Here is a 23,572-nt window from a genome sequence, read left to right as displayed (position 1 = left end):
TCGAATAATTCTAACTGAACAAGGACGTCGAATTTCAATTGGTTCCAGGAAAACGTAGGAGAAGGAAGGAAGGTTCCTCGATGGTGAAAGAGGTGAAAGAGGACGGAGGGTGGTTCCCACGGGAGTCGCGCGAACCGCGGACGAAGCAAACACTCGCGTGGACGTCGATAGCATCGCGTCGGGTTATGCAAATACGAGTCACAGCGGGCGTCAATTTAATGGCGAGGCCGCAGGTTCGGACCACGCATCTCCGTGGCAATGGATCCACCAAAGTAGAGGAGAGCAAGGGGAATACACCATACACTGCGCGCCGTTCGATCTTTGGCCAGTGATGGACGTCCGATTTTCATCCTCTCCTCGAGCTTTTCGAGCAATTTGTTAGCCTGCAAATTGCTTAATCTTTCATCTAGGAAATTTTGAGTTTTGACCAACCTGAGACCATTCTTACCAATGCAAGAATTTATCACAAAATTAATTTTTGTAGTAGATGGAAAATGCGTTTTTCCTGTACTTTTTTTTAATAAAATGCAGTTCAGGTGGATTAAAAATCATGGAGTATGCGTGCAATTTAATATTTATGCTCTGCGATTCCACTTTCCTATTACGCCGAACGATTGAAAATGATAAGTAGATTCAAGAAACGATTGTAAAATTCAAATTTAATATTTAATGTCAGTTCAATAAATTCCAAAATCGTCTCTTAATTTTATTTATTTGGTCATGCAGATTAAATAGATAGGTATGTATTTTATTTAACTGCTTGACATATTCTTTTCGTGTACATCCTTTACGATACATTGTTAAAATTATAACAACAGCCTTGTAACCCTTGATATTTATATAAACGATTTTTGTAAATGATTTTCTATTAATTTTCTTATATTTATTAAATGTAAAACAAATTTTTGCTCCTTATTCAATAATATATTGATGAATAAAATTAAACGGAAGGAAATTGTATATTATTCTTAAAGCGAAATTAATTAATCTAATTAAAAGAAATTTAAATATTAATTTATTCAATAACATAATCTCTTTCACACTTTCCCTAATACTTTTCTCTCGCATTGTCCCTGTATTTATTCCTCGTGATAATAAAACTTATTATTTAATCTTTACATTTAACTTAACTTACGTATGAAATTTATGCCCAAGTTCTTCGCACGCGAGCGTCAGAATGAGAAAGTAAATTGATGATCAATGAGTCAAAACAACGAACATTCAAATATCTATGAAAATGTGAGAACTTGGAAAGGTGAAATTTTGCAAGTCGATCGATTGGAAACGAAAGCGTGTTGCGTCCATCATCGATGCCTGAAGTGAGTTGGTTTGGTAGACAGTCAGGGGATCAGGTCATCGAACAGAGGGAGGAAAAAGGGGGAGAAAGAGGCTGGCAGGTATTCACGGGCAGTATATCACGTGGCAAGGATAAGTTTTTGATCGGCCCTCGGTATACGGATGACTCCCTGCTGCTTGACCTCATCACGCCACGCTATGGGGGTCTTTATAAACCACCATCGACTGCGCGTATCCTAATCACCTTTTGTCTTAAACCTGCCAAACTCTTCTTCCGAGGCCGGCTCCGTTGGCTTCTGGCGAAGAATCTGCGCCACCTATTTGCTCTTTCGTCGCCGTTTTTCTCTCCACTTTCTCCGTATTTTAGCTATCTTTCTCTTTCTCTTTTTTTTTTTACCGAGTTGCAAGAAATTTCCACAGGCGTGTGAATAAATTTCTATCAACAGAAGAATAGCACTTAACGCACAGCTTAAGCTGCAAATCTATTTATATGACACATATATATATATATATATATATATATATATATATATATATTTATAAATATAAATATTAAATATATATATATATTCATATGACATATATATATATTTATAAATATAAATATTATAAATATAATTATTAAATATATATTTATATGACACATATATATATTTATAAATATAGATATTATAAATATAATTATTAAATATATATATTTATAAATATAGATATTATAAATATAATTATTAAATATATATATTTATAAATATAGATATTATAAATATAATTATTAAATATATATATTTATAAATATAGATATTATAAATATAATTATTAAATATATATATTTATAAATATAGATATTATAAATATAATTATTAAATATATATATATATATATATAAATACGCTGCAACAAAGAGACTTTATTTACTTAATTTTCATAAAATGCCGAACAATATAAATACAATATGATTTTGTTCTAAAAGTCTATGTATACTCGATACTTTAATACTCGTCAAAAATAGGTTCTCTTTTCGACTCGCGGAGACGAATTCCTCGTTGTGAATCGACCTTAAACCGAACCTGGCGTCCTACCTCGTCCAATTGTTTCAACTGTTTCCGAAAAATCAGCGTTTACCAAATTCACGACGGTAGACAGATTTTTTACGGTTATCCGACTTTTAAGTTAGAAGATGAATCATGACAACTGGAGACCCGCCTGGACACGGTGCAGCAAGTTGGAAGATATCGTCTGGATAACGAAGGACGTTCTAGCTTGGTGTTCCGGTGTCTTCATCGTGTTCTTCGGCATCGATCACGGTGACTATCGATTTCATTGGTGCTGGAACCACCACACCGGAGATGGTGCCCGATGTCTCTCCGCTCACAAGTCGCTCGCCGTGTTCGCCTTCGCGGAGAAGGTCATTCAACCGAGGATCCTCGTTTTCTCTTACCCGACGATGACGAAAATCGCCGAGTGCGCCGGCGGATGCGCTTCCGGATACTTGGCCACCGCGTTTACACCGGGTGATCACTTGGTCTCCGTCGGGTCGTATCCCATGTTCGTGATGACCGTCTGGAATTGGAGGACCGGCGAGAAGATAATCAGCGTGAATACTTTTATACGCGACGAGGTTGGACAGATATTAAGGATCACTCGCGTCGGGCCCACTGTCGTCGGCCAGCTCGGGAAGACCTGCGGACGATTGTACACGTGGGAATTGGACGTCGTTGGGAAAGTTGCCATTGTGAAAGGTAACGCTTCTTCTTTGTTGAATTATTGCTTGAATTATTGTTTCGTCCTTTCGATATGGAAGCGGAGAGAGCGCAACATTTGGCAAAGCTACGAATTCGTAGTGAAATTGAATAAATTAACACGTATTTGTATAGTTTGTATAGATGGTCACACTAGTGAATCAATTTTCTAAACGAACGAGGAATATAGATGTTATTCCATCTTTGATGATGCGTTCTATTTGCTAATGCTACTTTCCTTTAGAATATCATATAATTCGTTTCTCTTTTCAAATAAGAGAATTCTACAGTAGGTACAAAGTTTGCAAGTAAATATCATCTTTGATCCACAATGATCTGAATTTGAGTAAATTTAAATTGAGTGGAGATTTTAATTTGAATAAAGCTTCACATCAATTTATATTTCTTGTTGTGTAAATAAATGGAGGATACGAAGTTTGAAATAAACGCTAACGATCTCTAATATGTACCAAAATATTTTACATATATAAATCATCACAATTTGAATGGTAATAATTAAAAAAGTAGACAGACCTGAAGAATTAATAATTATAATTTTTAATATTTTATTATATCATTTCATTATATTAAATATTATTAAAATATAAAATATAAAATATTAAAATTAAAAAAATATTAAAATAAAAATAAATAAAATATTAAATAATTTAATATTTAAATAATATTTAAATAATTTAATATTTTACTTATTTTTATTTTAATATTTTATATTTTATATTTTAATAATATTTAATATAATGAAACGATATGATAAAATATTCATAATATTTTAATATTTCAAGATTGTTTGAATTTTTATAATTTTCTTTTCTATTATACAAATTTGAAAATATCTTATAACTCTGTTCAAGTAAAGTCTTTACCAAGTATTCTTTCTTACAAAGTTAACAATTTATATTACCGATACTTTTTCATCGTTATACTCTTTTCACTATTCACTATTCATTTGCCTTTGCAATGAATTTTTGAAATTGCAAAGAGACACTTTATGGACACCCTAGATTACGAGATAAAGCTTCCGAAAGATCGGCCGATTTTGTGGATAGACTGGAATCCAACATCCACGGAGCCGTTGCTAGCCATCACAGACGTCGACGGCCACATATTTCTCAGCAATTTCGACGGCAGCAGCGTCAATCGCATCGTGCTGTCCACGCGTTGCGGCGTCTGCACGGACGTGGAACTGCCAATGGCCGCTTGGTTCCGTGATGGTATCGTCTTACGTACGACGTTCTGTCAAATTCGTTTCTTCTCGAGGAGCCAGAGAACGAGCTCGTGGCGAATGGATTGGTACGTGAAGTTGGAGACGAAACCGTACATTCTGGCCGTTCATCCGTCCGACGATCATCGATTCTTCTACTACACGCTCGAGGGGCATTTAATGCAGATCGGCTTCACCGAGAAGGACGAAACTCCTCGAGCTCATCGGTACATCGACTACGGCGCCACGTGTCGCTACGCGGACTTCGTTTATCCGTGGTGCCATCATCTCGTTGTTAGTTGCGACACGAGGAAAGAGTTGATCGTCGTCGAGTGTTACGAAGGGACACCGATAGCTTCCGTCGATCTGGAAACGGACGGTGAAATTGTTTGTCAAGTCTCGCACCCGGACTTCCCGTTGGTCGTTCTCGGAACGGAGAAAGGCGAAGTGATATTCGTCACGTTCACTGAACCGACCGAGCCTGGGATCGCAGCTCGTGTCAGGTTGCAAAGAACGCCTATTGATTTGATCAAGTTTTCAAATACTGGAAGGTAGTATATCCCTTTGAAAATCAATCTTTTTCTTTTCTTTTTTTTTTCTTTAATGGAAATATCTTCGATATTTAACTCTTGGAGGATTCACGACGTTTCGCAACAACGACAGAATTCATTCGCAATTAATTTATTATTTACTTGATTATTTACTTGTTATTTTTATCATTTAGTGAATTCAGCACTAAAACATCCAATTTTTTTAACCCCTTCGTTGTCCAATAATGTTGTTCAAAGAAATTTATGATTTTATACGGACGACAAAAGGATTTATGTTACGTAAAAAATTTATTAATTATTAATTTACGAAATTAATTTTCTATTTATTTATTATTGTTAAACTACATAACTAAATAAATTAAATAAATATTATGTATATACAATATTATAGTATAATATATAATATACTATAATATTAATATAATGTATATATATTATAAAAAAAATTACATTTATTGTCAATAATTCCCTAAATTATTATTTTTATAATATATCATTGTTATAATATTTTGTAATATTTTTAAGTTATTCTGTTTTAACACATTGACCGTCATAATGATCAGCTATGATCGAGATTTTTTTCTCGACGTTTCAAATAATTAAAATAAAGTGAATATCGTCAGCTAAAAATTTTTGAACATCATAGCTAACTATTACGAAACAATTAAAGATTTTAACATTATATATTATATATTTTATATATTTTAAAATTTTATATTATATATTATTGCGTACAGTGTTAAATTTCTTAAGCATAAACGAGGCAATCGCGACACTTTTTGATAACGTATTTTGCAAAATTTTCACTCGACTTTATACTGACTCTTCCTTCTTTCATATTTCCTTCTTTCGCATCCTTTTCGGGCAATTATATTCGATGAAACGAATGCTTCCACATTTTATGTCATAGCACTGTGCATACACATTATATTCTTATATACTTCTACAAATATTTAAAACAAACAGTTAAGTGCACCATGTACGAGGGCACATTTCTTATTATTTTGTCATTAAAAATTCCTTTACGACTCCCCGAGAACATTCTGTAAATCCAGCATAACAGTCGACGTTTTTTTTTTTTTTATTAACAGACGTTTATTTTGTGCCAGTATATACAGTATTTACATATTTACAAAGGCATAACGAATAAAAACTTATCGGTTTGAAGTGTTCTCAGATTAAAGGCTCCAGCCCTGGAGCAAGCGTAATCTTAAGATAAAAATTTGCTACGTTGCACTTGTTGCTACATAAACAGTAAACAATCGTTAATTTGCCTTAACTATGAGGGTTATCTTTTTTTTATTATTATTATTATACAATAATATTTTGGTTATATGTAAAGGGTGACAGTCGACGTGTTGACGTCAACCAACCAACTTCCTAGTCCTCAAAACTATCTCCCTATAGATTCTTGATCGCAGCCGAGAGGAAAACCGGTGACTGTTACTGCGTGAGTCTCGAACCCGGGAAGATGTACACCGCGCGAACGTTGATCAGAGTGCATCGCAGGATCATCGATCTTCTGGTCTACGAAGGTTACAGAAAGCTAAGAATCCTCGTCCTCTACGAGACGGTGAAACAGCACAACGTCGGACAGATCCTGCTCTTGTACGAAGCGTCACCGGAACAGAACTTGGTCACCGATTCCATGCACATGCTGAAACTTCCGGGCGTGTATCGTGCCCTGTATCAAGTGCCTGGGAACCCGATGCTGCTCGTGGGATCTCCTTACTCGACGCGTCAACTCCGGCTGCAGAAGGTAGTGGACTTCAGGCACGTGGTTCTGGAAGACGGTTTAGCGACGGGTCATCAGGTGAAGCTGGCTAATTTGTTCGTCGATCGATCGTGGATCAGTACCACCGCTCTCGATGGATTCGTCTTAATTAGAGATAGAACTGTACGAAGAGTGGCGGCGCACGTCATTGCGCACCACAGGTCCGACCTGGGCACGATTAAAGCGATGGCGAACAGACAGGGGGACTTGATCGTTTGCCTGGGCTACAATGGCTCGTTGATCGCCATCAAGTCTATCGTTTCGGAGAGAAAGGTATTTCTTTCGCTTTTTCAGTTTTTAACTGTAAGTGGCAGGCATATTATTTCGATCTTTTGTATTTATTTCCACAAAATGTCGTGTGTACATATATACTTGTGTAGTATGTACTTACTATGTGAAAAAATATAACAGAAGTTTTAAAAAATCATCGTACAAGAAGGAAGTGGATTTTCTATCTGTCAGTCCTTTTTTCTTTTGAGTTTGCTATCGATTATTTGAATTTAATGCAGGCGAATTAAATTTCAGTTTTGTCATTGTTTTTTTTTTTTTTTTTTGAATATAGTGTTTGTTGCCTTCTTAAGGGATTAAGTTACTACGAATGTGCAAGATCAATATATAATATAATATAATATTTATTATCTTAAAAGAAATGAAATTAAAAGCAGACTTGTAGTCTTATACAAATATTTATATAACATTTATTGTTTTATTTTCCTGTAAAATAATCCGTCTGAAATTGACTTGTTGCAGAATCATTTCCAAATTAAAATTAAAGTTTCTACATATTCGGAAAGAATTTAGAATCTTTACAAGAAAATATTTCAAATCTTTTTTGCTGCAGATATTTTTATAAAGAACTTTCGTTTCGTGAAAAAAATGAAATTTTTCATTCAAAAGCGTATAATTCCCTACAAAAAAATCAGTACCTTTTAAAAATTCTACTTCCCCGGTAAACGTTATACAAAAATTAAAAGTCTTTGAGTGTTTTCTTTATCTCAAAAAAATGCTGCTTTGAAACAATTCTAATCTAGCTATTCTGTAAAAAANAAAAAAAAAAAAAAAAAAAAAAAGAAAAGAAGAATATAATACAGAAAAAGTCCCTATTCCAAATTTTCCTTTAATTAATAATTCTTTTCTAGGAAAAAAATAAAATTCCGTACGCTCGAAGTGACCTGATCCCTTAAATAGATAACAAGTTCAATCTTGATCTCTCTTTACAATTATTCTTTCTTTCTCCAGCACAGGAGTTCCCGCAATCGAAAGCAACTTCCTCCGAGGAAGTACTCTACAAAGCTCAGCAGGGAGTTTACGAAAAGATGAGGAAAAAGATCCAATCGGACTACGCGAGTCTCGATCCTGCCGTTTACGAGCTGCTGACGCGTCGAAAGTACAAATTCCCCGATCCTCGACAGGGAGACAAAACCTGGTCAGATTGGAGGGAGGAGATACAGCTTCGGGAGGAGGAAGAAAAATCTAGAGAGGAAAGAACGACGATTCTAAGAGAGTTCGAGGCGTTGCAAGGCAAAGTGAGGAAGTTACTGGACGCGAACGAAGCCAGCCCTGAAATCGAGAAGCTGCCCGTCTCGTTTTTCGATCTGGATCTCGCGGGCCGTGATCAGAAGTTGAAAGCGGGCCGCGACATTTGCGAGGATCTTCACTTAGAACTCGAGCACAATATCGCCGAGATGCAAAGGGTGTCTAGATGGATTCGCGAGGCTTTCTGGAACCCACAGGCGATCGTGGGCAAATGTCTGTACGCCATCTTGGGCACCATGCTGGTCACCAATTATCCCGAGTTCGCCGAAGAACCGGACGAGAAACACCACTTGCAGTGGGCGAAATTTTGCAAGAAGACCGCGTACAGTAGCCTGGAGAACGGCGAGTTCGCACCTTGGAGAATTTTTACCGCGGAGGAGCTGCAAGTCGAGCTGAACAAGAAGCAGAGGTTGCCTCGCGAGCTCGAGAGAAGGTTGGATTTGTTGGTCGACGACGACGATCAGCAAGAACTGGAGCAAGAGAAGATGGCTATTGTCGAGGCAGATCTGGAAGAACGAAAAGCGATGGGAGGCAAGATACTTTGTTTCTTAATGAAGACAATGGTGTCGATTAGATCTGATGAAGTTTCACCTTTTCAAAAAAGTTGTCTAGTTATATAGTTGACCTCTTGCGTTGGAACGACGTTTGTCACGCACGTCGACAATTTTTCGTCCTAAAATTGCAATATTTTCTAGGTTTTGAATATATTTGAGTATAACCGAGGCAAAATAAATAATAAATTTATTACTTATGAACAATTTCTGTCCAGTGATATCATCCCGACGAGTTCAATACCTTGGAATAATTTTTAATTTTCTTAGTTTTAAATTATTAAAAATATATTTAAAACTAAATTAAATATATTTAAATATAACTTAGGCACCGATAAATAATTTTAAATTTGTTAATATATTATAGTATATTATAGTAATTATAGTATATTATAGTATATTATAGTATATTATAGTATATTATAGTAATTTCTAGTAATCNCAGTGATATCGTACCGACGAGTTCAAAAAGAAAGCGACGAATTATTGTGTACGGTTTGGTCACTCGTTATGGTCCGCAATCCAGTTGCCAGCGCGAGTGGCCAATGTAATATAAATATAGATATTTCAACGTGTTTTTCTTCTAATGAAAGATAAATTCATTTTCCATGGCCTTTCATCTCAGCGTAGAATGATCTAAATTTCACATACTGTACGTTGTACATCTTGTTTAAAAAAAATTTATTTCATCGCGCGTGTAGATTATTTTTATTTTTTTTTTTTTAAATTCTTATTCGAAGGTACCACCGCGCATCGATACATCGAGGAGTCACCTTACTACGCTCAAATTGGATACTACGGATTCGGCCAGACGATGATAAACAATCATTTGCTGCTACACGACTGCAAGAGGCTTCGTGCTTTCTTCAATCAAGCGTTCAACGAAGTGTATGCAACGAAGGAAAGGGAGATGAAGGTGATACGCGAAAGGATTGACAGGATACGTTATATCGACTCTGAATTGAGGACCATGTTTCATCGACACGTACCTCACATTCCTGTTGATCCCCAATGGCACTGGCAGGTTAATATTTAGTTCAATCGTACACTTTTTTTGTAAAGTAATTCAAGAAAAAGTTGACTCAAGACTTTTGCAACGGTCTTTGTATCTCACATTTTCAAAATTAGAGTGGTACCATTTTTATAAATACATTGTACAGTTAAGAGATTCTCGCAAAGATTTTCAAATTTTGCATCTTCAAAGTTAGAACCGGACAATGATCATGAATTATACAATTGAGAAATTTTATAAAAATATTTAAATTTTGTATTTTTCAAAGTTAGAGACACTGCGTTTATAAGTTATAAAAATTTTCATTCGTTATTATTAATTACATCACACATCGTTTAATGTCAATTCAGATTCTTGTTTAAGAACATTAATATTCGAATTCTTTCTTAATCAGTTGACACGATGGTGTGACAAGATATTTTTCTTTTTAAATAATTTCTTTAGATTTGGATGTTCTACGTTATCATTCCAAAGTTACGATTAATCACACATCACGATTAATCAAATATTAAATAACACAATTAACACATCTGCTTATTATATATTCTCAAAAACAAAATTCGCATCAAATCTTCGAGGTACACGTGAATCAAACATTCTTCAAATGATTCCACTTGTTCAATTTCCTTGATTTTATACCTCTCCTTATCTAAATTTCCAAACAAGATAAAGTACGAAAATTCAAATTCTCGAATCTGGAAACTTTCTTAAATGTTGGATCGTACTGTCCCAGAGGCGCCATCTTCATCCGCGAGTTCGCGCGACCCATTCAGTTTCCTCTTTCGCGTGTAGGAAAGACCGGAGAGCATTATCAAGGTGCTGGATCACGAGGTGAAGGCGAAACGGTACATTTCCCAGTCGCAGCAGGAACTGTTGGACAAGCAAGCGGCGGAGGAAGAACGAATCAGACAATTGTTGCTTGCTGACGACTTTCGCGAACGCGCCCTAATGGCGATGATGGACGGCGTGCTGGAGGTCCGATGGGAGGACACCATCAAGATAGACGTCCCTAAACCGGCTTGCATGCTCGAGAAGAAACCGGAAGACTATACATCCGAGGATATATCGGCGGTGAAACAGTACGAGAACGACGTGCAATTCCTTATGGAAGAACGGGAACGGTACAAGAGGATGCTGGAGGCGGAGTATGGGAGAGTCATGGAGCTTTTGAAAGAAGGGATTGACAAATTTAACGACAGACTAAACGACCTGTTTCACGTAAGTTTCTCCATTAGTTAAAGGAAAAGGGGGATAATTTTGTGCGAGAGAAAGGGAATGAATTGATTGAAGGAATTAGGATTGAAGGAAAATTGAAATTTCTCATTGAATTAAAATTTTAATTATATCGCAATAAAATATAATATTATTAATGTAATTAATTAATATAATAAATTTTATTATTATAATTATATTACAATAAAATATATATTGTATTAAAATAAATTTTAATACAATTTTAATACAATATATATAAAATATGTTGTATTAAATAAATTTTATTATTATAATTATATTACAATAAAATATATATTGTATTGAAATAAATATTATAATGTAATATAATGATGAAAGTATTCTGTCGATTAACAATTTTAACAGTAAAAAGACATTTGTATAGTACAAACTGTTTTTAATTCTTATTTCACAAAAAATGTTATTATGTATAATGTATATTTCTGACATTCTTGATAACAAAGCATACCGCCAGAATTGCAAATAACGCATATAGGCATTTATAATTTTGGAACATAATTCGTAAAATGAATGATCATAATGTTAGATCAAACTAAAGAATATTAATATAAATATTAAATAATATTAATATAAAAATAATTCGTGTGAACCTTACACGAAAATTTAGTTCTATTTGTTGCCAATAGAAATTTTTTTTATCGTAGATATTAATTTTTTTTTGCCACTCTATCAATTTGACATTAAAGGATGAATTAATTAAGGTGAAATAATTAAGGTGAAAAAAATGAGAGACAGATGGAGAGACTTACACCAAGCCCTATTAATCGCACAATGCGTAATAATTTGCAGCTGAAAATCAACGTCGAGGCAGCCATAAATCAATTGCATCTGCGGTACATTCGTGGTTGGATCTTGATCCGTCGTCGAATGCAGTCGTTGCAGGAGGAGGACAAACTGAAACAGCGAGTCCTAGAAAAAGAGAAATACCAGGAAGTTCTCAACAGCCATCTCGACGCTTTTCGCGAGCTTCGCGAAGAAATGGCCGCCAAACACAGATCGTTCGTCGCGAAAGAGAAAGCGGTAGCCAAGAAGTTCAGGTCTGAATTCGCGTCGCTGAACAAATTCCAAGTCGAACTGCTCGCGCAACAGTACAATCGTAGACCGAAGATAACCATGAGAAGTCTCGTGGCCTCTGATGTCTACGAGTTGGCAAGCCACGTGACCTCTCGCCTACCGTGCGTCTACCTGTCAACCGAGTGCAAGGATTACTTGAGGATCTTGAATCACTTGGACGTTCGACCAGCCGTTCTCCCGGCGACGATCGACGCGTCCCACTGGGACGACTTGATTCGTCTGCGACGCGTCAAGATCGATTTCGAGTTGAGAAGCAAGGCGCAGCAAATAGAGATCGCGGACGCGGACGCCGTGATCCTTGGATTCGAGCAGAGGATAGAAAAGTGTAAAACAGACGCGGAGGATATGAGAAGGAGTTTGATCGAACTGAGGGACTCGAGGAGGATCGAGGAGCTGGACGTGGAAATGCAATTGGTGTTGAAGATGGGGCAAGTGGAGATTCAGCTCGCGGGGGAGGTGAACGACGCGCAGAACGCGGTACTCGTTTCGAAAACAGCTGTCGAGAGCGTAAATGAGCTGATTAGGGCCGCTGGAGCGTGCAAGCTGAACGCTTTGTCTCGTTTATTGAGCTTTCAGAGAGGTAAGTCTTGTCGTCATTCGTTTTTCCTGCTTTTGATTTATAATTGTTTATCTAGTTTAAGTAGATGGCGGATTTTCATACAAGTTCGCTTTTTTTTTTTTTTTTATGAAAATGATTGAAGAAATCGAAATACAACAAAGTACCAAATCTCTTAGGAGTCCTTTATTTGAGATATTTTTATATCTACGTTTCTGCGTGTAATTTTAATTTGTCACCTTTGAATTTTCAATAATTGCTGAAATAATTTTTGAACATGTGAACTTGTACACATGGAGTTTAATAACAGTATCGGACTTTGATTCTATTTCAGTTGAAGGTAGAAAAAATTATAAAGGAAAATTTAGATTGCTTAGCAAGTTCTATTATTATGTAGTATTTATAGTTTTTTTTTTTTTTGTTATAGAATAAAACAGTATTAAGGCACGACGTCAAAGAAAAAATTAATATTTCTTGCACTTCTGTAACAATCACATGACACGATAATAGAGCTCCGTAAATAATGTGAAATTTTTCGCCATAATTTTTTTCATTTTCAATAGAAACAGATTAAGCAGAGTAGAACAAAGTATATTAATTTTCTTTCTGATGGGCAGGAAAAGCAGTATAATTCAGAATTTGCCATTCATAGCATATAAATTTAGAGTGGAACGTAAGACGAGATGTCAAATTTTGCACGTAACAGTTGGACATGTGACTTATTGTATACTTAATATAAAGGATGATCCAATAAAAATTCGCGCTTGAATATATCCGTTGTTTTCGAAAATACGAAAAATTATTCAATTGAATGGAACTGATTTATATTTAATTTGCGATTGACAGTCGTTAAAAAGATTGAAATCAAAATTATATTAGAAATCTATATTAAATTTATATTAAATATTATTAATTTTGTATTTAATATAATTTAAACTAATCATGTTAATAATATATTGAATTTATATTGGAAATCCTGAATACAGAATCGAGTTTCTTCAGTTTAATTTTCTTTTTCTTGTAAATCCTGCGTCTAATTCCCAACATATCTAAAAAAATGCATTTATGCTAAATTCCTCTAAACAAAGGAATACGAATCGATTTGATCAAAATTTGATACTTTCTTGCCAATTCACCATAGATATCGTGCTTCGTGTAATTGCACATTTCCCGCACGTGCACGACGCGTCAACTTTCCAGGTACTCTGCTGAAGCAATGGGAGCACGAGTGTCAGAAGAACAAACTGCAAGATCTGGAGGAGGACCTGCGGTCCACGGAATCGGTAACAGTAACGAAAGAAATGCAACGGTACCTGAAACGCAAGGCCAGAGGTCTTCCAGATGAGAAGACGCCGCAGCAACTGGAGGACGACGTCAATGCGGTGAAACGACAGTTCAGCAGGATCTTGGAGGACCACCAGGCACGGCTTCGATCGATCGAGAACGAGATCGCCGCCGTCAGAAGCAAGAACGAGCAGCTCGATCGGCAGATCTTGGAGATGAACATGGCGAGGTGCGAGATGGAGCAGAAGCGCGATCTTATCGGCGAGGCCAGGCAGCGGGAGCACATGGAGAGGAAACTGAGGATGGTGATGCACCGATCCGAACTGATCAAGAAGCTGCAGGATAATTACGCCGAGCTGATCGAGCTGCAAACTGAGCACGAACTGCTTAGACTCAGGCGATACCCGACCTTTCATTTCAGGATGCTCGACGATAGTGACGGGGAAAGAAAGAAGGATTAAATCCCGACGTGTCCTCTGTTCAATCGATTCGTTATTTGTATTTTCATTTTGGAGCGGATCATTTTGTTTTCTCAGCGGAGGAACACTTTTGGTGACGTTTCAGAAACCGCAGTCGTTGATCGACCTTTGATCGATTGACTGAAAAATAGAAAAAGACGACGAGATTGCAAATACTTTCGGATTTTTTATTGTCAATATGTTTTTATAATGAAGGTGTTCTTATATAGTCGCTGTTAGCTGAGTTTCTAAGAGACTCATTTATTGTTTATAAGTATTTTATAATATTGTTTATATATAATATTATAATATTGTTTACATATAATATTATAATATTGTTTACATATAATATTATAATATTGTTTACATATAATATTATAATATTGCTTACATATAGTATTATAATATTGTTTACATATAATATTATAATATTGTGTATATATAAACAATAGTTTTGGGAATTTTCAAGCCTTATGAAATTGGATTGGTAATATAGTTCTTCAGTCTTGTATATTTCATTTTATTTCTTAGAATATTCCTTAAGAATGTCTTTTTCTTCTCTTCTAATCGAGAAACCAGGCGAATGTAGATTGTAAATGAATGGTGATTCTTTCCCCGTTGATCACGACCACGAATGAATCGTTGAAGTTTCATACGGGAAACGAGATCGACGAAATTAGCAAAGAAATCGAAGAGCAAGTAATTTCGATAATTGCACAGTGCTTTTGAAGTGCGTGATTTAGAATTTTGAGAGGTTTGCGAGGTTGAATTTATTCAAATGGTCAAACGGATCGGTCGAATGAATGGGAATGGACAGGGAGAGCCAACAGTTTATTTAAACGGGCGCGTTTCTGTTTCGAATGGCATTTATTTAACGACTGCAATTAAATCCAGTATTATCTCCATTATAAAATGACAAATTATTTGCAATTAATTGAATTTCGTTCGCCTGCTAAAATTATACGAAATGAAATTTTGTTATAAGCGCGATTATATTGTACAAACATATATAATATAAAGTACATCATTAAATTTAATATAGAATGGCTACAAAAAATGGCTGGCACTCATTGAAAAGCAATAAATTTGATAGTCATTGGAAATAAATTTTCGCTAATAAGTTTAGTAGTCATTTAAAATAAAAGTTACTAAAGTATTCAGCCAAGTTAATCAGAAAATTATGACCTTTCAATGATCTGAAATTAAACAAATTTAGTTCGAAGATTTTAATTTAAAAACAGTTTGTGCAGCTTAGTTTCTATTGAGTTATTGATATGTTTTTTCTTGTTTTGTCTTGCAATGTTTTTAATGATTTATTTGCTAGCGAATAATATTATCTTACATTCTCTATAATTAATATTAGTTAATATTATCTTAAATTCTCTATAATTTTGTATTCGAAGAGTCGTTAAGTTTTAAAGATCACGAAATTGCAGAGTATTTGTAGAAAACATTGCAAGTGGTGAACATCAAATTTTTTCAGGAGGAAGAAAAATATTATTGTAATTTAAATCATTTTCCAGTGATGTCATATTTTAGTATTATTATTATAACTATTTATAGGAGAAAAATTCCAATTCACAATATTCTCATTAGCACGTAGAATATTTTTCGATAAATAACAATATTTTCCAATTTTTCCAACTTACAATGTCTTCTACAAATACTTTTCATTTATAACATTTGCATTTGTACTTAATATTAAATATAAATTATATAATATTGATATAATTTATAAATTATATAATTATATAAATAATATAAATTGTATAAATTTGTCTTCTACAAATACTCTTCATTTATGACATTTGTATTTGTATTTAATATTAAATATAAATTATATAAATTATATAAATTTGTCTTCTACAAATACTCTTCATTTGTGACATTTGTATTTGTATTTAATATTAAATATAAATTATACATATTATATAAATATGTCTTCTACAAATACTCTTCATTTATGACATTTGTATTTGCATTTAATATTAAATATAAATTATATATATATTATATAACATTAATATAATATAAATTATATAAATTATATAAATTTGTCTTCTACAAATACTCTTCATCTATGACATTTGTATTTGCATTTAATATTAAATATAAATTATATAAACTATATAACAACATAATATAAATTTAACATTAAATATAAAGTATATCACTTGGTCACGTCGAAGATTGGTAGATCTCTGTATAACTTTGTCCAAATGCACTCAAGAGTTAATCGAAGAAGAAGAGAAATATATCGGCTTGAACGGCAGTTACCCTTTCCGTGAAAGTCGACAAATCTCCAATTGCTCGGGCAGAAGATAACCATAAAGTTTACCGACGCTTGTGTCCACGGGATATACATTGTACCACGAAGACCACCTTCTAAACGCGGCTGAGTTACGGCCGGCCGAAAGGATTTAATCAGGCCCGCTTTGCTCCGGTCTCACAAAGGACAAGCGGCAATTTGCAGCGGCACATAAATCACCCGAGGGGGACCCGCGATGCATAATAGTCGCCACGATCTATACTCTTTTTCACCATAAATAACTGTACTAATAGTAGAGCTGCGGAGATGAATGATCCACCACCGCGTTGGATCGCCGCGAACCGCGAAGCGTACGAATCAATTTCCAGCTCCGACGTCTTTCCAGCTGGACCCGTTTTTTCGGTTTCTATCCCCCTATTACAACGCTATACAACGATCGGAAGAGGGGGGGGGGAGGGGAAAAAAAAAAAGAATCTTCAGACTCATCGTGCGACGATTAAAAGCACCGGATCGTTCTCTACGAGAAAGTGAGATTCTTGCTTGCTGTTCAGCGCGTCGATCGTTCACCTTTTTTTTACAAGTGTCGAGATCGAGGACACTTTTACAGGGGCGGCAACAACTTTTGTCGGTGTTTAAGAATAATGGGATGACGTTTCGTGTTTCGTGTCATTGAAAAATAACGCGAGGGTTAGAGCCATTTAACGTAACGCGTCGATTCGAGCATGTTGGTACTCACAGCAGAGGAAGAATTTAGAATTTAATCTGTTGATTGTGTAACTAAAAGAATTAAATTCGTCAAACACAAAGTGCATCTACTGTAAAAAAATTTGAAAATTATAACGATTTAGTTATAAGTCTTTCCGTTTTCTGAAAAATTAATGATTCGTTGCTCGATTTTATCGATATTGAGAATTTTACTTATTGAAAGAAACGAAGAACTATTAATAATATAGAAACATCCGTTTCTGTTTTTATTGAAAATGCTGAAAGATATTATTAGACTGCTACGCGATTACTGAGAAATTATAATTAAATATTTTAAATATTTCGTTTGGAAATAAATTTTTCCAAATTACAATTTTACACATTTACAGTATACAGTTTCTCTCAGGTGCATTTATTTTTGTTGTTTCGTCGTGATTTCGTGATATTTTAAAAGGTCTTGAATGTACGAATATTAAAATTACAAATATTAATATTAAAGCATAAATATTTAGGTCTCCATTAAAATTTCAATTCAAATAGCAGAAGGTAACGTTTTTCTTTGCACGAGTACACTTATCAATATTTTAATAGAAAGATTAATTTGAAGGTTGCAATAAATTTGTGGTAATCAACGAAAATCTTGTAAAGTTCTTTAAATAGTGAATCAAAAATACACTGATATCAAAAGAGGAAACTTTTTCCTTCATTCTCTTTTCATGACAATATTATATTTTATTTATATCAGCGAAGAAAACGGCCATAAAATAGACAGACAGGGCAAGTTCACGATCTCCAACTGTAAATATTTTTGCTCTAACGATCGTATGATTTTTATTAATGAACATGCTCGAACCTAGGGTAGCTTCGTCCCCCAAACTATTATGTTGGTTGAAAGGTTATTCATCGGTGTCCTTCTTCTTTCTTTTTTTTTTTTTTTTCTTGCCGCGGTAGCTGTGATGGGCCACGGAATCCAGGATATCAATGACCAGGGATCGATTAATCATCGTTCTACCACTGACATCGACATAATACTGTCATCGTTGTGTAAAAACATCAAGGGAATGCCACTTGTGACAAGTTCCTGTTGCTTGCCGCGTTCGATTGGTAGTTGCTACGAAGATTAAAGAGATTCGAAACGAAATTCCAAATTAAAATTTGAAGTCCGCACAATGCCGTTTAACTTGAAAACTACATTATACTGTCCAACGTGCCAATGGTACTGCATACAATACGAAAGAAATATCATTTTCCATTCGAAAAACTCTTTAAATTCTTGTTTGCTGCTTGACAGAAAGTCAATCAGTGAAACATCATGAAATGAAATATTTTTAAAAATGTCGAAAAAACCTAAGGCCATCGTGTTGAGAATTTTTTGAAATGACATCATCCGTGAATGATATCATCTTGCAAGGACAATGTACGACATTGTAGATTCGTGAACAGCTCGAAATAAAATCTATATTTTATTAATATTTTTATAATTCTATATTTTAAATCTATATAAATCTATATTTATATAATATTTTTATAATTCTAGAATTCTTTTCTATACTTCTTGAAAGAAAATGATTGCAGCATTGTTCAATTAAAAAGATGGAAATTAAACTAAAAAAGCTATTTTGAATTGTTCGAAAGAGCCTTGTTCAATATTTGTGATTCGTTTATGATTTCTATCTCCTATATTGTTATAATTCACTATCCTAATCAGTAGATAGAACATATATATATATATGATTTAATATCGATATATAATTTAATATCGATATTATATATAATATAATATCGATTATATATCTTTTTGAGCCACGATATCTTTAATAAGTAACAAAAATATATCTTGTACTTAACTAAAGTATTTACAGCGAATCATAGATTACTTTTCATTTCACTTTCTATTAAACTATATATATAGTAATCCATATATAAAGTAATCCAGTTAAGTACAAGATATTATTTTATACTTATTAAAAATATCGCGGCTGAAAAAGATGATAGATTTCCTTTTTCTTTCAATTACATTACAAACTATGGCACAGACGATATTTTGAAATTTGTAGAACGACCACTGTCGTTCAAAATTTTCCTGTCACTTGGACTTCGAGAAAACGAACAAACGATTTTAATAGACAGGACAAAAGAACTTGAGAATGTAGAACAATTCACGTTTTACACGGCGAGCAAGAGATTGTAAGTGAACGTAACGTATTCCGAAGCCTGGAGAACTGGTGGCTCGAAGGTGGACATTGGCTGCTCGCGATATGGCACGTACGCGCCATATTACCGGCGATGGCACAGCGCGCGACCGTAGCCGGTTATCGGGAAACCTGGCACTCCAATCAATGCAAATCAAATCGAGAGCCGTGAATACGAAGCGTATAGTCAAATCAAGCGAATAAAAGCTTCATGAATGTAAAAGACTGGGTGAATGCGAGCGGCGCGAGCCAATCTGGTAATGCGTCTTCTCCCGCCATACGCCGCCGCCCCCAGCGGCCGACTTTTAACCGATCACTGGGGGGGAAAAAATACCCCCGGTCGGAATATTGCGTTACGCCCGCTCGTCGATGCTTCACGCGTTTAAAAAAATATCGCTTCTTCTTCCACATCGCGCGTTTCCTCCGCTACCGATTCATGTTCACCCGTTTCGTGTTCACCTTCGGGTAGTAGTTGTTAAAATTTTATCGCGCCACGTATTTATTGGAGAATTTATTCGCGATTTATTCGTCGAATAAGAAATTGTAACGTTAACTTAATTGCAACGTTTTGAAATTTTGTATAGCTTGTCTCGGTCGTCTTGCGTAATTTTATTATTATTATTTCGATTGTTGCTTCTTCTCCGTAGTTCGTCGTTTTTTTAATGGCAATGGATTTACATTATTGTATTCGTCTGAAAGGAAACAATCAAAAAAAAGTGGTTGTCTTAGGGCAACCAGAGCAAGTTGAGTTCAATTGAATTAAATGTATGGTTTGTTCAGGCAATAGAAAAGGAATTATGATCATCGTTGTATAGAATAAATTCATTTTTGATCTTTTAGACTACGTGCAACAATCGTGACAGCTATTGAAAGTAATATACCACTGTAATTTGAACTGTACAAAAATTATACTATACTGCCTTGAGGCATAATTAGACAAATTAGATGTAAAATTTCTAAACTCTATAATCTCCTAATTTCTCTAAAAATCGAATGGAAAACGTTTTACGAACGAACATGTTGTTTAATTTTTGTAGTTTAATTTCTAAAGTTGTGTAACTTTTGAATTCACATTACACATATACTTCGACAGTATCATAACTCGAAATAATTTAGTCCTTGTGTTGGGAAAAGTTGAGAATTGAAAATCATAGAAATAATATTTCTTCGTCGTGTGATTAGAGTATAAATTTGCCAATATTTTTGCTTTTTTTGAAGAGTTTGCTATAGCAATGGTACTTTTGAAGCGTGATATGTTCGTTTCTTCTGTATTTATAATATTTAAATAATAGTGAAATTTTCTACATCTTTTTAGACAATGTATTTAGTTTGATCCTGTATTGTTCCAAGTGGTTCGAACACTTTGTGTTCATTGATCTGTATGCCATCTGACGCATCGAGAATAGGCTTTCTGATCAAGTCCTTTGGTTCCGCCTGTTCGCAACACTCTAGAAACGCAACAAACCATTAAACTAAGCGGATTTTATACATTTTTTAAACATAACTGTAGGAATGGGACATAAACAGAAACTTGTTCCTTCTATCAAATAATATTATAATAAATGCTCTACTTTGGATATGATATATATACTTTTGCATATATTAGCGTGTGCATTTTTCCATAAATGTATAAAGTCTATAAATTATTCAATAGATTGCCTACTATATTAAGTATTATGTGCATATTCATACGATTTTCGAGTTTATATTTTAATCCATCCACCTGACATTGCTTATAACCTTCATTTTTATTAGTGTTGTAACGTCTCAAAAGCGTACGTAGACCTGTACCAAGTATTTATTATTGTAGTATTTTACATGTACAATTTCATGAGACTTTTTCAAAAATATGTCACATTTACTATAAACAGGAGAGCGCGGCAAGATACGTCGCATGATTTCAACCGGAATTTTTAATAATCTCGAAAGGTTAAATTTCACATGTTTACCTATTTAATAATACTGTGTATCGGATCAGCAACGTTCAGTTGTTTAAAGCATACACGTAACATGTCATAATGATGCTGTTACTTATTAGCCATCAATAATTAATATTTTTCTAATACTATAATCCTTTAAAAAATAAGAATTTGTATAAAAATTCGCAGTTTATATATTATATTCTACTTTTGAAAGATATCTCTCAGATGTTTGAAAATATTTTGAAATTATTTACGAAATATTAATGCTCATCGGTCTTTTTTATTTCTCGAACTGAATTGGTCCCTTGGTGTCAAATTGATACGACAGTAAAAAATTAATATACAATGAAACGATAAATAGTTATTTCGTAATAATATTTTTTATTAATAATAAATATTCAAAGTTTTTATTCAATTACATACAAGGTTTACATAAATATTGCATATGTATGTATGTGTTTAATTTCATATTATTTCATTTAATATTATGATCATTTCTTTCGGTTTTTCACTATATTTAGAAATATAAATGTCTTCGAAAAAGTACATATGAACGCATAATTGTAATACAATAATTAAAAGGAAAATATATTGCCTGTTCAAGGACGTTGAAAACGAATATTGTTCGTAACTCTGGTAGCATATTTTATTATCAAAACAAATATCAAAAATATGCATTATATATTAGAAAAATAGATGATACCTCTGTAGAATATACTTTTACAGTATCTATATATTTTAAAATAATAAAACATTTTATAAAAAAGATATGTCAAATTGATGGTGGACGAATGGAAACTAGATTAAAGCGTATACGACATTTTTTGGAATCTTTTTCGGAACAACAACATATTTTCTATTCAATTAATATAAAATTAATATTAATATTAATATATAAATAGTACATACAAATTAATATTAATATAAATATATGAATGATATTAATTATATTATAATATAAACAATATATACAAATAATATTAATATTAATATATTTAATATTATGAAAATATTAATATTAATATTAATATTAATATTAATATTAATATTAATATTAATATTAATATTAATATTAATATATATAATAATATTAATATTAATATTAATATATAAAAATATATTTTCTATCCAATGGTCTCGAGGAGTCCACGCCTCAGTCGTTCCAAGACCTAAAAATTTCTACAACGACCCTGATAAATCTAGACTTTTTACTACTCCTCTTCCGAGTTCGCCGGTTGTTCGGTTACTCTGTTCCGTACAAGGTTGGACGATCGCGCGAGACAGGCCGGTTGCAGCCAAATAAAAATTTGACGCGATCGTCCGGCATCGAACAGCGAAGAAAAACGTTCTTCGTTGCAAGGGGGAGAGGAGGGAAGGCCTGGCAGGGAGGTCGAGTTTACGACTCGCGCTACGCGAAGGGCGAAAGGGACGACAGCGAAACTCGTTATTATCCGACCGTACTTCTTCGTGGCGTCCACGAAGAAGACGGGCTAGTCGTCGATGGCTCCTCCACCGGCCACTTTCCGACCATAAAGAGACAAAGGAGCGTTCTTCCTCCTCGTCCCCTCCTCCTCCTCCTCTCGCTCGTTGCAACGCGCAGTAAACTGAGAGCGTTGCTCGAAAACGATAGAAAGACGAGATCGAGAAGATCGAGAAGGAGTAACGTTCGATTTCGTAGGAATCACGGTGAATTCTCCGGGTGCCGTGACTTCGTGGACCGCTTGGAGATATGTACATACATACGTGGACTCGCGCGTTTCACGTTGCGTGCCTAACGCCAGTCACCTTGGATCAAGATCATGGGGTGGATTTTGAAAGGTGGTAATAATGGTCATTGGGAAATAGCGAGAGGGACGAACGTTGAATGATTGCTACGGTGGTTGAGATTACGTTTTTAAGTTTAACTCGTGTCACTGGATAGGGAGAAGAGAAGGTCTTGTGGGAGAAATGTGCGTTTCATATGCAGTAACACGGTAAATCTTCGTTATTAATTAATTCTGTTTTGTAAGATTACCTATACAGTTAGTTAATTGTTATTATAATAATATTATTATTAAATTATGATTACCTATATAGTAAATATTACTAATTACTAATTATTATTATACAGTTGTATATATATCTATATAGTTAATTAAAGTTTAAGTACTTAAATTAATTAAGTATTTAAAGTTTAA

At 34.2% G+C, this 23,572-nt stretch overlaps 1 protein-coding gene and 1 pseudogene across 1 annotated transcript; one reads left to right on the top strand and one right to left on the bottom strand.

Annotated features, from left to right (window-relative positions):
- Positions 1 to 2,473: 2,473 nt before the first annotated feature.
- Positions 2,474 to 14,310, top strand: LOC122537584 (cilia- and flagella-associated protein 43-like). The gene is made up of 8 exons (XM_043670846.1): positions 2,474 to 3,035; positions 4,058 to 4,808; positions 6,216 to 6,855; positions 7,827 to 8,649; positions 9,410 to 9,693; positions 10,474 to 10,899; positions 11,725 to 12,589; positions 13,766 to 14,310. The coding sequence occupies exons 1-8, from the start codon at positions 2,474 to 2,476 to the stop codon at positions 14,308 to 14,310; spliced, it is 4,896 nt and encodes a 1,631-aa protein (XP_043526781.1).
- A 6,474-nt stretch (positions 14,311 to 20,784) lies between these two features.
- Positions 20,785 to 23,196, bottom strand: LOC122537583 (annotated as a pseudogene).
- Positions 23,197 to 23,572: the final 376 nt, after the last annotated feature.

This window comes from Frieseomelitta varia, unplaced genomic scaffold, assembly GCF_011392965.1.
Source record: "Frieseomelitta varia isolate USP_RPSP 00005682 unplaced genomic scaffold, Fvar_1.2 scaffold_919, whole genome shotgun sequence".
Taxonomy (NCBI): domain Eukaryota; kingdom Metazoa; phylum Arthropoda; class Insecta; order Hymenoptera; family Apidae; genus Frieseomelitta; species Frieseomelitta varia.
The sequence above is the reverse complement of the archived record's forward strand: the minus strand, read 5'-3'. Positions and strand labels throughout refer to the sequence as shown.